Source organism: Dreissena polymorpha, chromosome 10, assembly GCF_020536995.1.
Source record: "Dreissena polymorpha isolate Duluth1 chromosome 10, UMN_Dpol_1.0, whole genome shotgun sequence".
NCBI lineage: Eukaryota > Metazoa > Mollusca > Bivalvia > Myida > Dreissenidae > Dreissena > Dreissena polymorpha.
The window spans coordinates 33,685,734-33,699,225 of NC_068364.1; the positions used below are offsets into that span (position 1 = coordinate 33,685,734).

At 36.3% G+C, this 13,492-nt stretch overlaps 1 protein-coding gene across 1 annotated transcript; it reads left to right on the plus strand.

The window, feature by feature from the left end:
• Positions 1-7,879: 7,879 nt before the first annotated feature.
• LOC127849025 (frizzled-2-like) lies at positions 7,880-12,447 on the plus strand. Its single transcript, XM_052381749.1, has 2 exons — positions 7,880-8,104; positions 10,835-12,447. Exons 1-2 carry the CDS (start codon positions 7,880-7,882, stop codon positions 12,371-12,373), a joined length of 1,764 nt encoding a protein of 587 aa, XP_052237709.1. The 3' UTR covers positions 12,374-12,447.
• Positions 12,448-13,492: the final 1,045 nt, after the last annotated feature.

The window sequence follows — 13,492 nt, forward strand, 5'->3', positions numbered from 1 at the left end:
TCTATTTTTAGATAAAGTACCATAATTATACACTTGGAGACTTTTCTAACGCATCACTTAATCATACAAGATAAGTATTGATGCAACGCATCAAATGGCGTCGGGAATTTCAGTGTAAAAGGCACTCAATGAAGTTACATGGAACGATTTTTTTTCTACTGTAAATATTAATATATTGGCCGATTATTTTAAACAAAATAGAAAAAGATACTGGTATGACCATTATCTTTAATTTTGTGTTATAACCCCCCAATAACCATTATTTATGATGCCGTGTTATAACCCCTAAATAACCATTATCTATGATTTTATGTTGTAACCCCCAAATAGTTCATAGTTCATTTTATTTATATTGGTTTCCCTTTTTTACTGGCATCCGTGTGCAGTTTTCATTAATGGAACAGAACTGTAAAGGTTTAAAAAAAATCTGCTTCATCTTGTAAGCGTAATTTCATATTTTTCTCAACTTCAAGGGGAGATGATTCTGAACTTATTCTTACGTTGCTCATTTACGATAGGGGTTGAGAACTAATTGATATGAAAACACTGTAATAGTTTGAAAAAAATGAATGGAAACTGTAATTTGCATAAAGAAGCTGCATTTCACAATACTTTGAAATTCAGTAAAAGATCATATTAGATTTATTGCTCCGATATTCATCATTTTCAATAGGGTTCGAGTAATACTGATATAAAAACACTAAACAAGTTTGGAAAGATTCAGACGAAAGTTGTGAAATCTTTTAAACAAGTGGAACTTGTTTATTTTGTCAAATTTAATAAAAAAAAATCTGGACTTATTGTCCCTATGTTTCTAATTTTTAATGAGGTAAAAATGCTCATTGATATGAAGACACTGTAAGTTTGGAAAGAATCTGATGAAAAATGTTGGCATAATCACCTAACCAAGCAGTTTTTCACTTTTATTTTTAAATTCAAAGAGACATAATTCTGGACTTATGGTCCGATATTGCTCATATAGAGTTTGGGTTGGGTCCTCATTGATAAAAAAAAACCTGTGCAAGTTTGGGAATCGGATAAAAATTTTGGACTTCGAACAACGATTTCAAAATTTCTCAAATTCTAAGGAAGATAACAATGGACGTAATGGTCGGAAAATGCTTAAGGGCCCAAACCACCTGGATAGTAATACGTGTCGCGCTTCGCGCTCTATATGTGGTTCTTAAAAAAAAATCCGAGGAGTGCTTGACTCTAGGAAAACGGGTTGCTGGGACACAGCTCCTCCTTGATAAGCGGCTGCTTCCTTTATCGCAACTCATTGTTACAATCAATAATACGTGCCGCGCTTCGCGCTCTATGTGTTTTAGGGATAGTACTTAGGGCCTATGATAGACAACCATAAAAATACATGGATAATAGATGTGTTGTTTGCATTTATATGTTAATATAAAAACATGTGTATTTTTTATAAGATATTTAAGTGATGTAAGAGATTTTAATTAACGTTGTCACCATGCGGCATCCATTAGTTTTAATAAAAATGTCCAATTGTAGTACAATGGATTTTAAAATGTCGACATATAATAAAGCTTTATTATATTTATTATCCTGACTGAAAAAAAAATTGTCAGCCGCCGAACTGTTCCGTTCGTGCCGGAACCCGGGATTGAGACGGGGGCCTTTAGATGATTGTTGCGTAAACAACTTCAGTCTAACGCTCTCCCAACTGAGCTATTCCGGCTGACAGCATTTATGTACTGCTATTTGGTGAAGTTGTGTATAACGATCGTTATTATATGTCTAATAATAAACTAATACATTGTACGTTTTCGTACCACTACGCCTTCCAATAAACTTGCTTGTCCGATAGGTCGTCAAATATCGTACTACATTGATTCTCCACTAAATAAGCAAATTAGAAAAACCACAAAATAAATATGTTTTGATTATGTTTTGTTTTTATACAAAATAAGAAAGTTTCGCGTATTTGCCCAGTCCCTGTGATCTTTCCCCTGTGATCAGTTGTGGATAAGTTATTAATTAAAACAATTAGCTTTGCATTATTGGCAATAAATGTTGTAATAAATGTAATAGGCACAAATGCAGTACTTATTTACACTAGTTTACACAAAAAATCACCACTATGCAAGATATTCTTAAAACAAAATATATACATTGATTCGTAAAATAACTTCTCCTCACATAAGCGAAAAAAAATGCATTACATACTAGTCGCCGCTCTCCAGAGCGACGCCAATCAATATAGCTCCCTTATTTTGGAACGACTTGTGTTGAAATTTGGACGAAGAATTATTCAACACATATCTGATAACTCCTGAAAATTTAATTGAAACTGAAAAACAACAAAATATTAAACTTAACAAATTAAAAACGTCACTTCAAAAGTCCAAGTCGCAAACTCGTAAAACTAAAACGCATAAACTTACACTTCTTAATAACTGACCGGCTTGCAACATGCTGATTGAGCCGTTTTGCATCTGAATATTCATACGAGCCATATTGTTTTTCTTTAATTAATGTTTTGTTTTTCTTGTGTAAAAACTTACCTAGAATTATGAAATTGAAATTAAATTGGAATAACATGTACATCGCCTTTTACTACACTTGGTAATTATTTTAACGCAACACTTTTAAACCTTACATATCTCAGTAATGAGTAAATATTTTTATTTAAAATTGCACCTGTGATCATTTGACTACAATATGTGCAAGCTATCGATATAATCATTCATACGTAACGATCGGACGCTTTAGCAAGTGGGAAAGGTAGCCTGTAAAATGCAAAGTGCTCGATAGCGCTCCTGAATATTCATACGAGCTATACTGTTTTGTAAATTTATTTTATGTTTTCCTTGTGTAAGAACCCACCTAAAATAATTAAATTGAAATAAAACTAGAATTAAATCGCGTTTCAACATTTCCACGTGCAAAAATATGAAACCACACCTACCCCACGTGCTGAAGCGTCCAATCGTCATGGATGAATGATTTTATCGTGAGCTTGCATAGAATGTAGTCAAATGATCGTGTGTAAAATGTTAAATCAATATCTTTACTCATAACTGATATATTCAAGTTTGAAAAGTGATGCGTTAGAAAAGTCCCTAAGTATACCTTTTTATTTTATTGTTGCATTGAAAATAATCTAGGTTTGGTGCAAGCCGAAGATTGAAAGGCGTGTTGGCATTGTTTTCACCAAAAATACAATAATGTCAACAACAATGACGCTAGTCGCTGCGCGCATTGTTGTCTAGGTACCAATGTTGGCAAAGGTGTCAGACGAAACAAACGCTTTTCGAACGAAAAAAACACACACACAGAATAAGGTTACAATACACTAAATACTTTTGGTGTTCAATGCTATACCCTCTAAAAACAAAATCTTCATTTATTTGAAGACACAATTCTCTGTACGGGCACTTGCCATGACTTTATTTTTGAATGTTTCTGTGTTCATGTGGTAGGGAAAACATTGTTGTATACTACAAATTCCCTGTTTTGCTTTTAGGTTGGAGACTACATAAGACTTTGACAGTTGGCGGGAAACCATCATCAACTGGAGAGATGCCGGTAAAAAGATGGCCATAAAACAGTGACCGCTGATTCGCATTGAGTTCTTTCTTACATATTGGATGACCTATGTTTTTTATTGTTTAAATCATTGCGGCTTGGAATGCTCTTTAAGAAAAGGTATGGTTATGGGGGTGTCTACGCGCAAAAGTTTGACTTTATTTTTTGTTAAAGTTATTGCTTTTACATTGAATTTGTGCAGGAAATCTTTTGGTATGTTGTGACCATAAACGGGATTATATAGCGCCACTTTCACGGTGCTTATACCACGTGACTTTTTCGGATCTGTGTTGGGAGAATAAAGCGCGGCACAGTTAACATTTTAAAATAAGTATATCTTTTTTAATATTTCACCATTTTAAATGGATAAAGTGGAGAGCCCGCTCATTCGTAAAAGTTTTCTATAGGTATCACTATCTTTTTAAACAAATAAGTATTTTTCTTTCAGTAAAGTGCAACCGCGCGTTTGAACGGTTTGAAAAATGTCGGATCAGTGTATTTCATATTACACACGCGCGGTTGCACTATACTGAAAAAATACTTATTTGTTTAAAAAGGTTATGATACCTATAGAAAACTCTCACGAATGAGCGGGCTCTCCACTTTATTCCATTAAAAATGGTGAAATATTTTAAAAGACATCATTTAAAATGTTAACTGGGTCGCGCTTTATTCTCCCAACGCAGATCTTAAAAAGTCACGTGATATACGCACCGTGACTTTGTCGGAAGATGACAATGCGTGCATTGTAACATTGCGACCCGATCATTCACGGCGAAAATTCAAGAGATGAGACATTTCTATCCGTGTGACTTACATTCTTAATGTGTTGTCATCGCCTTAATTGTCAAAAAGGGCAATTACAAAATAAACGAAATGTGTGGATATCTACATTTTAACTGTGTGACTTAATCGGTTAGTCAGTCGGTCTGGTGAACAATATTCCTCTTCGTTTTCTTCCTCTCTCCCCCCCCCCCTCCTCATATTTTTGTCCCCTACCGGTTTCACCTAATAATAATTAGCTCGAGTGTACAATGTATTCAACTAATTGACTGTAATAATTAGTTCGGGTATACAATGTATTTGACTAATTTACTATAATAATTAGCTGGGGTATAAATTGTATTGACTAATTGACTATAATAATTAGCTCGGGTATAAAATGTATTTGACTAATTGACTATTATAATTAGCTCGGGTATACAATGTATTTCAAATATGACTTTGAAACGGAAAAATATTTAAAATGTATTAATATCAATAAATTTAGAATATCACTTACACAATTCAGAATCTCTGCACATAATCTAGCGATAGAAAAAGGTCGTCATGAAAACATACCAAAAGAAAATAGGAAGTGTATTTACTGTAATATGAATGCTATAGAAAGCGAATTCCACTTTTTATTAGTATGCCCCCTATATAACGGAATTAGACAACAATACCTAAAACCGTACTTTCGTCATTGGCCAACATTGAACAAATTCGAAATTCTAATGTCATCAAAATCAACAAAGGTATTAAATAACCTATCAAAATATGTTTATTTTGCCCAAAAACTAAGGTCAAATGTAACGTAATATAAAATATATGCCTTCAATTTAGTATGTTTATTAGAACAGATGTAATAATAAGTTAACCGTATTAACTATGATTATTGTTTCCATTTGCCTAATGTTTATATATTTGGATAAAGCAATTATCATTGTATTATTATTGATTCTATTCTTTGAATTATTTTGACATGTCTTTTTTTTTTTCTCTTTTGTTTTACCTAACTATTCGTATTCATCGTTTTGTGTTGTACTTCTCAAATACATGTACCATGTCTTTGCTTTCTCACAAACACATACCTGTATAGGCTATAAATTTGCAATATGCTGTTTTATGCCTAATAAATGTTATGTTATGTTATGTTATGTATTTGAAGATATGAAGATAACATTCGTGCCATAACTGTCCGGTTAGAGCAGTGGTTGATACATGTGCTTCTCACATTGCCGACCCGGGTTGAATACCAGTTCACATTTCGCTGGCCATGTGAGCTAGGTTAGGGGTTCCCATACCGGACATGTGGGATTTTCTCCGGGTAATCCGGTTTCCGATCACAGCACGAAAACCGCATCACAATTAAATTCCTATCTTTAAGTAAACATTAAGCTAGAAAGGGAAGCTTTATTCAAACTGCATCTCAATTCTAGCAATTTCTTTGATAGGAGTGCTTGGATGCTTTCCGGTTTCTGACATAAAGCAGCATACGGTGCGGAGGGACCTCGTAAACTTCAAAGCACAAACACACACTTTCATGCCTATCAAGGGTGCATCGAAATAATAAAAAGATTTGTGAAGTATTGTCAATCAGAATAATTTGAAATTAATGTCCCAGATATATATATATTGTTGATTGCAATAGTGGACCAGTACAAGCTGTTGTATTGAGAACATCTCTCCACGGCATGTACACTGCAGGCCTTTCCCGGGAGTATCTACGGGTCAGTCGAACGGCCCCATTCACAAATCGAAATTTAAAAAAACAAGAAACCGTCGGAGACGGGTGATGCTCCCCAAAGGTTTTTTTTTGTCACAATATTGCACTATATATTCAGATAAAAGGAGGGGCATTACTTTGGACAAAATAATACGATGGATGGTTTAGCAACTTAAAAAATTTAAAGGGCCATAACTCTCTAAATAAATCATCTGACCAGAACCCACAAATAACATGCGTATCTCCTCAAGGTAGTTAAGCTTTCCATAAAGCTTCATTGAATTCCAGTCAGTAGTTGGGGAGAAATAGCCCGGACAAGAATTGCACATTATGTACAGTTTATAGAAAATTTCAAAGGACCATAACTCTGTGAAAAATCATCCGACCATAACCGGCTGATAATATGCACATCTCCTGTTGGTAGTGAAGCTTCCCATAAAGTTTCATTGAATTCCGGTCATTAGTTGCTGAGAAATAGCCAAAACAAGTATTGCACTATATGTACAGTTAATGGAAAATTTCAAAGGGCCATAACTCTGTGAAAAATCATCCGACGAGAACCGGCTGATAATATGCACATCTCCTCTTGGTAGTGAAGCTTCCCTTAAAGTTTCATTGAATTCCGGTCATTAGTTGCTGAGAAATAGCCAAAACAAGTATTGCACTATATGTACAGTTAATGGAAAATTTCAAAGGGCCACAACTCTGTGAAAAATCATCCGACGAGAACCGGCTGATAAAATGCACATCTCCTCTTGGTAGTGAAGCTTCCCATAAAGTTTCATTAAATTCCGGTCATTAGTTGCTGAGAAATAGCCCAAACAAGTATTGCACTATATGTACAGTTAATGGAAAATTTCAAAGGGCCATAACTCTTTGAAAAATCATCCGACCAGAACCCGCTGATAATATGCACATCTCCTCTTTGTAGTGAAGCTTCCCATAAAGTTTCATTGAATTCCGGTCATAAGTTGATGAGAAATAGCCCGGACAAAAATTTTGCACACGGACGGACAGACGAAGCGGCGACTATATGCTCCCCTCCCCCAAATTTTTTTGGGGGGAGCATAAAAATACAATTCACAATCCCGAACGTGTTTTTTTTCCAAAATGGCCCGAACTGCCAAATAATGATGTAAATCGTGGCAAAAATTCACATGCAAATGGGACAAATTATCTCCAAGAAAAAGACTGTACAATGTTATGTCAAAAGCGTATAAGAATTGCACGAAATAGCCAACATGTGCATTTTAATTGTCAGCGTGTTTTTGAACAACGAAATATACATATACAACTTACTTTATAGCTCACTTTATAGTTAAATCTTATCATACATTAAAAGTTAAATTATGCGCTCCATTAAATTACTGTTTAAACAACATCAACTATAGTTGTTCATTCATTTAACAAAAGTATGTTGGAAATAAAATATTAATTGTTCGAATTTATGTTGCAGTTTGCATTAATTTTACTTCAAGTGTAATCTCTGACAAACTCGAAGTATTTATTAACTACACGCTGGAGGCAAACGGAACAGCAAAAATGATAATTGATTTCAAAGGACCAATCAGTAATAGGACCGTTTCTTCCACCCCGCACTACACTTACAATGGACTAGTACGCGAAGAATACTCGCTGGGGATCTAGAAACTGTCTGTGTATGATTAGTGGCGAACAAAGGCAGCCATCTTTACTGTTGGGAGTTAGTAAAATACTTTAACTGTAAGTAAACAGCGTCTATGTGCCTAAAATGTGACATTTCATTTCGGAATAAAGTGTTATAAGTACAAACAAAAATAGCTGAATATTTCTACGAGACTTAACGCACGTCTAACGAAAATGGCGTGCAGAAAATCCGGATTTTTCGCTTTTGTGTTGACGATTCTTGGTTTCGGATTTGTAACGAGTAACGAATATACCAAAGTCGTAAGTGGTGGCGAGGATATGGAACCCCATGGCAGATGTGAACCGATAAATATTCCCCTCTGTAAGGATATACAGTACAACCAGACGATCATGCCGAATCTTTTGACACACACAAAACAAGAAGACGCCGGGATGGAGGTGAGATTGAAATGAAACCCGAGTTACCCTTCCTTGATTGATTAATTAATTAATTTATTAAAGAATCCAAGTTATTCAATTATTAATTATATCAACATTATAAAATATATAAAAATACATATTAAATGCTATGTGAATCATGCAGGGTCTGTTGGTGAACTCGAACCAGATTTACCTTTCATTGATTAATTAATTAAGGGTTATGGAGGTTTCGGTAAATGACAAGTTCGGTAAATTGATTTATAGAGTAAAAGCCGTGGAGGTTTCGGTAAATTGATTTTATAGAGGAGGTATACCTACAACGAGGTGTTAATGACACCTATTATCGGCTTACAATAACATTAGGGGCATTTATTTGCAAACTGTGGATTAATTTTGATGTACATTAATTGAGTTGTTTGGCACTATTTAAATTATCTGTTTAAATGTACGATGTTTGCAAAGTGTTATTATTAATTATCCAGGCTTGCAACCTATTAATATTCTAATCGATGGAGGTAAATTATATATTAAGGTCATGATCGTTTTGTAATTTATATATGTTTTTAAACAATTAGTTGATAAAAACCTTAATTAAAGAGTATTAGTTAAAAAAATATAATAATGTGGCTCTTACAAGAGGTGGCCTCCACAGGATGGCATAGACGCATCAACGCACAAGCGTGTTCAGCCAACCTTGGTCTTTACAAGTTGGCCAACCTTCTCAGAGAGGAATCTGAGACAGTTGATCTACATATACGGCTGGTGAGCCAGCACCTTCTCACGAAGATCAGACGGAAGAAGTATGTTACCATACACGGCAGACTACATCAAGCATGGGATGACTACGAAGAGGAGAAGCTGACAACCACTGAACTTCTGAGGATCATCAGCCTCATCAATGCCCTTGGACCATCCACAGCAGTCCACCACATGCTCGACGACGACGAGTCTTGAACGATGAACGACTAATTTGGTTGAAATGTAACATTAAATTGAACAGTGTCGTACATGTATCTCATTTGTATTAGAAAATCTGAATGATAATAATGTGTCTTATTAATATTGTAGTGCGTCAAAAATGTATCTAATTAATATGTGATTACTCCCTCATTTTTTTTTAAATGACATGAAATATTCAAATATATATATTGTATCCAAGGTTTAGTTGTTGCTTATTTATAATATATGGTAAATAAAACGGATTACAAAGTAAATCAGTTATTATTTTTTTATTGAACCGATTTGTTTAGGCAAAAAATGATATCAGTTATTTTGGCCGTAAAACCCATTGTTCAAGTACAGTAGCCAGGTGCCCGTGTATGAATTTGATAATATAATGATCATCACGGCAGCTTGCTATTACACAGTGTATTCATTCGGCTGACGTTGTGTTAGATGTCATTTTTATCAGTTTTCAATTATGTGTATCTCTTCGCTTAACTCAACGTTCAATGACACGCGCACTTAACATAATTATAAAACATAACGCGTATCATTATATTACTTTTTATTAATTAAGTACACGTATTAAATTTTATATATTGTTTTTTCTTGTGTTTTTCTCAACCAGAAAGAAATAATAAAACATATAAATAAATATAAAATTCAACATGAAATCATTTTTATTAATCATAAGAAACTTTTTAAAATAGCATTAAACTTAATTGAAGAGCTTACATTGATTCCGCCATAAATCATTATTTCTTATTACTATTATGTTACTATTATGTTATTTAAATAAAAGCACCAATTTAAAAAACAAACAACAGTATTGCGTTATTTAAATCGTAAAATTAACTAGAAATTTCCTAACAGAATTCGTTTTTCAGAGGTAGCTCATTCATTTCTCTTAATTCTTTACCTAAGGCATAGCATTAATTACTCAACTCAAAAGTAATCCACAGTTTGCAAATAAATGCCCCCAATGTTATTGTAAGCCGATAATAGGTGTCATTAACACCTCGTTGTAGGTATACTTCTTCTATAAAATCAATTTACCGAAACCTCCACGGCTTTTACTCTATAAATCAATTTACCGAACTTGTCATTTACCGAAACCTCCAGCACCCATTAATTAATACATTGTAGTTATTTAATATTTATGAGATCAATATTATGGAATACAATTTAAATTGTGTTATCCGTCATTAATTTATTAATTAACATGTTCAGGTTATTCAATATTAATAAGATAAATATTATAGAATGTTAATTTAATTGAGCTGCAAGTTCTGTTTATTTGATATCCGATAATTAGCTGATGCCTGCTTGTATTTTACATGAAAGAATGTTTAAGCCCATGCATATGGATAGTGATTCATTGTGATCATTAACCCTTTGCCCCCATAAGAAGCAAAGTGAAAATGGCTTTTGCAACCAGCATAAAACCAGAACAGTTTGCGAGTAACTCACAGTCTGTTCAGGTTTTATGCTGTTTGCTGCTCATTAGTAATAGGTCGGAACTAAGGGTTGGAAATGAAGCCTTTAAAACTTGAATGTAGTTACAAAGGTAATTAATTAAATGTAACTTTCTAAGAGACTACAAATATGTCAAAATATGTATCGAAGAGGTATTAAAGGGTTAATTGATGATGATAATTCATAGCCAAAATGCCTTAGGTTTAACATTAATTGGTATGATGCACTCGTACATAATGTCTATACAGACCTTTTTACATGTTGCAACAATGCGCAATATACTATGATTCATTTCTCAATTTTGAGCATGTTTTTATTTTTAAATTCAAGGTTCATCAATTCTTTCCGCTCGTCAAAGTTCAGTGCAGTAAACAGCTCAAGTTTTTCCTGTGCACGATGTACGCTCCTGTGTGCACAGTGCTTCCAGAAGCCATCCCACCATGCCGTAGTCTGTGTGTGGAGGCCCGAACCGGATGCGAAACCCTGATGAACAAATTCGGGTTTGAGTGGCCTGCCAGCTTGGAATGTGAGCAGTTTCCTGTGACAGGGCTTTGCGTTGGAGAAAACACCACTGATCACGCAATAACAACTACCAAACCACCAAATAAACCGCCTGGAGGTGGTGGAAGTAGTGGAGGATCAGGGTCAGCGGGTGGTGGTAGTGGTTCTGGTGGCAGTGGCGGTGGAGTTACTATCAATCCAAGTCACAGACCTCAGCGGCTGGAATGTCCCCTGGACCAGTTAGTGCTGGAAGGATACGAATACAAACTGCGAGTTGGGCAGGAAGACATTGATAACTGTGGAGCACCATGTAAGGACATGTTCTTTAAGGATGACCAGAGAAGCTTTGCGCGGCACTGGATAGGTATCTGGTCCTTTGTGTGCCTGGCTTCCACCATGTTCACCGTGATGACATTCTTGATAGACATGCAGCGATTTCGTTACCCGGAAAGACCGATAATATTCCTGTCAGGGTGTTACTTCATGGTTGCGCTCGCCTACGTGATTGGATTCTTCCTGAAAGACGAATACGCCTGTAGCGTTTTCACGCACAAAGACAAGCAGGGTGTCTCGAGTATCACGCAGAGTGTCCCGCTGATCACGCAAGGAACGAAGAAGGAATGGTGCACAATCCTTTTCATGTTGCTCTACTTTTTCAGTATGGCGTCTTCAATCTGGTGGGTTATTCTGACCTTAACCTGGTTCCTGGCGGCAGGCATGAAATGGGGTCACGAGCCCATCGAAGCCAACTCACAGTACTTCCATCTGGCTGCCTGGGCTGTCCCTGCCATCAAGACCATAGCCATTCTTGCGATGGGGAAAGTTGATGGTGATGTGTTGAGCGGAGTTTGTTATGTGGGTATTTCGAACGTAGACGCGCTCCGAGGATTCCTTATAGCCCCATTGGTTGTTTATTTAATAATAGGCACGTCATTTCTCTTGGCAGGTTTCGTGTCCCTATTTAAGATTCGGACCATTATGAAGTCTGACGGAACCAAGACGGATAAGCTCGAAAAACTCATGGTGCGAATCGGTATATTCTCTGTTTTGTATACCGTGCCAGCGACGATAGTTATCGCCTGCTATTTCTACGAACAATCGTCCAGAGATGCCTGGATGATATCTTGGTGGGCGGCTAATTGCAAAGGCTTTAAAACATCAGGAAGCGAGTACCTGTGCCAAATGACGGACGTTAAGCAGCTATCACCAGATTTCAATGTTTTCATGATCAAATACTTGATGTCGGTGATTGTTGGCATCACCTCAGGAGTTTGGATCTGGACGGGGAAGACTTTGAACTCCTGGCAAGGGTTTTACGCACGTCTTTGTGGGTCCCGGTCCCACCGAAATCATGAAGCCGTTGTGTGAAAGATAGTGACTACATGTAATAATGGGGTCTTCCCACCAAAGTATTGAACCATGTGCATGTCATAGTGTAAATTACATGTAGTGAGTTGTGAAATTCAAAATGTCATTTCAGTTCAAGAAGTAAGAATGGGATATGGTGTCTTATTCTGAAATGCAAAATTGCAGTGTATCTGCATTCTGCAAACCTGGGACACGTATTTTATGTGCATTTCATAGTGTGAATTGTGAAATTCAAACAGTCAAAAGGAATTTGGTATTTTGTTCTGAAATGCAAAACTGTGTGCACTCTAGCAAAGCTCTGACATTTGTGCATCAGTTTTACAAGACTTAGTGGAAGGCCAGAAACACATTTATCTCATAATCTGGTATCTAATTATGATATTTATCCCCACGCTTTTTGAAAAAAAGGTGGGGATATTGTGGTGATCTCCGCCGTCCGTCCGTCCGTCTGTCCGTCCGTCTGTCCGTCCGTCCGTCCTGGCCACTATCTCCTCCTACACTAAAAGCACTAGAACCTTGAAATTTACACACATGGTAGCTATGAGCATATGTGCGACGGTGCACTATTTGGAATTTTGATCTGACCCCTGGGTCAAAAGTTATAGGGGTTGGGGTGGGGCCGCGTCAGAAATTATCACTCATTTTTTTAGGTTATTTTACATTTACTTCTTTATTTCTACACCGATTCACTTCAAATTGATACTGGACCTCACCTATGACAATACGGTCAATCTCAACCATGCATGGCCCCATTCCCAACCCTGGGGCGCCCCGCCCACATAGGCCACACCCACCAAAAATTTCCATTTACTATAATTTTTTCATTTCTACACGGATTCACTTCAAATTGATACTGAACTTTTGTTATGACATTAGGGTCAATCTCAACTATGCATGGCCCCAATCCCAACCCTGGGGCGCCCGCCCACATAGGCCACACCAACCAAAAAAATCCATTTACTATAAAAAAAATTTAGGTTATTTTACATTAACTTCTTCATTTCTACACTGATTCACTTCAAATTGATACTGAACCTCTCTTATGACAAAACGGTCAAACTCAACTATGCATGGCCCCGTTGCCAACCCTGGGGCGCCACGCCCACATAGACCACACCC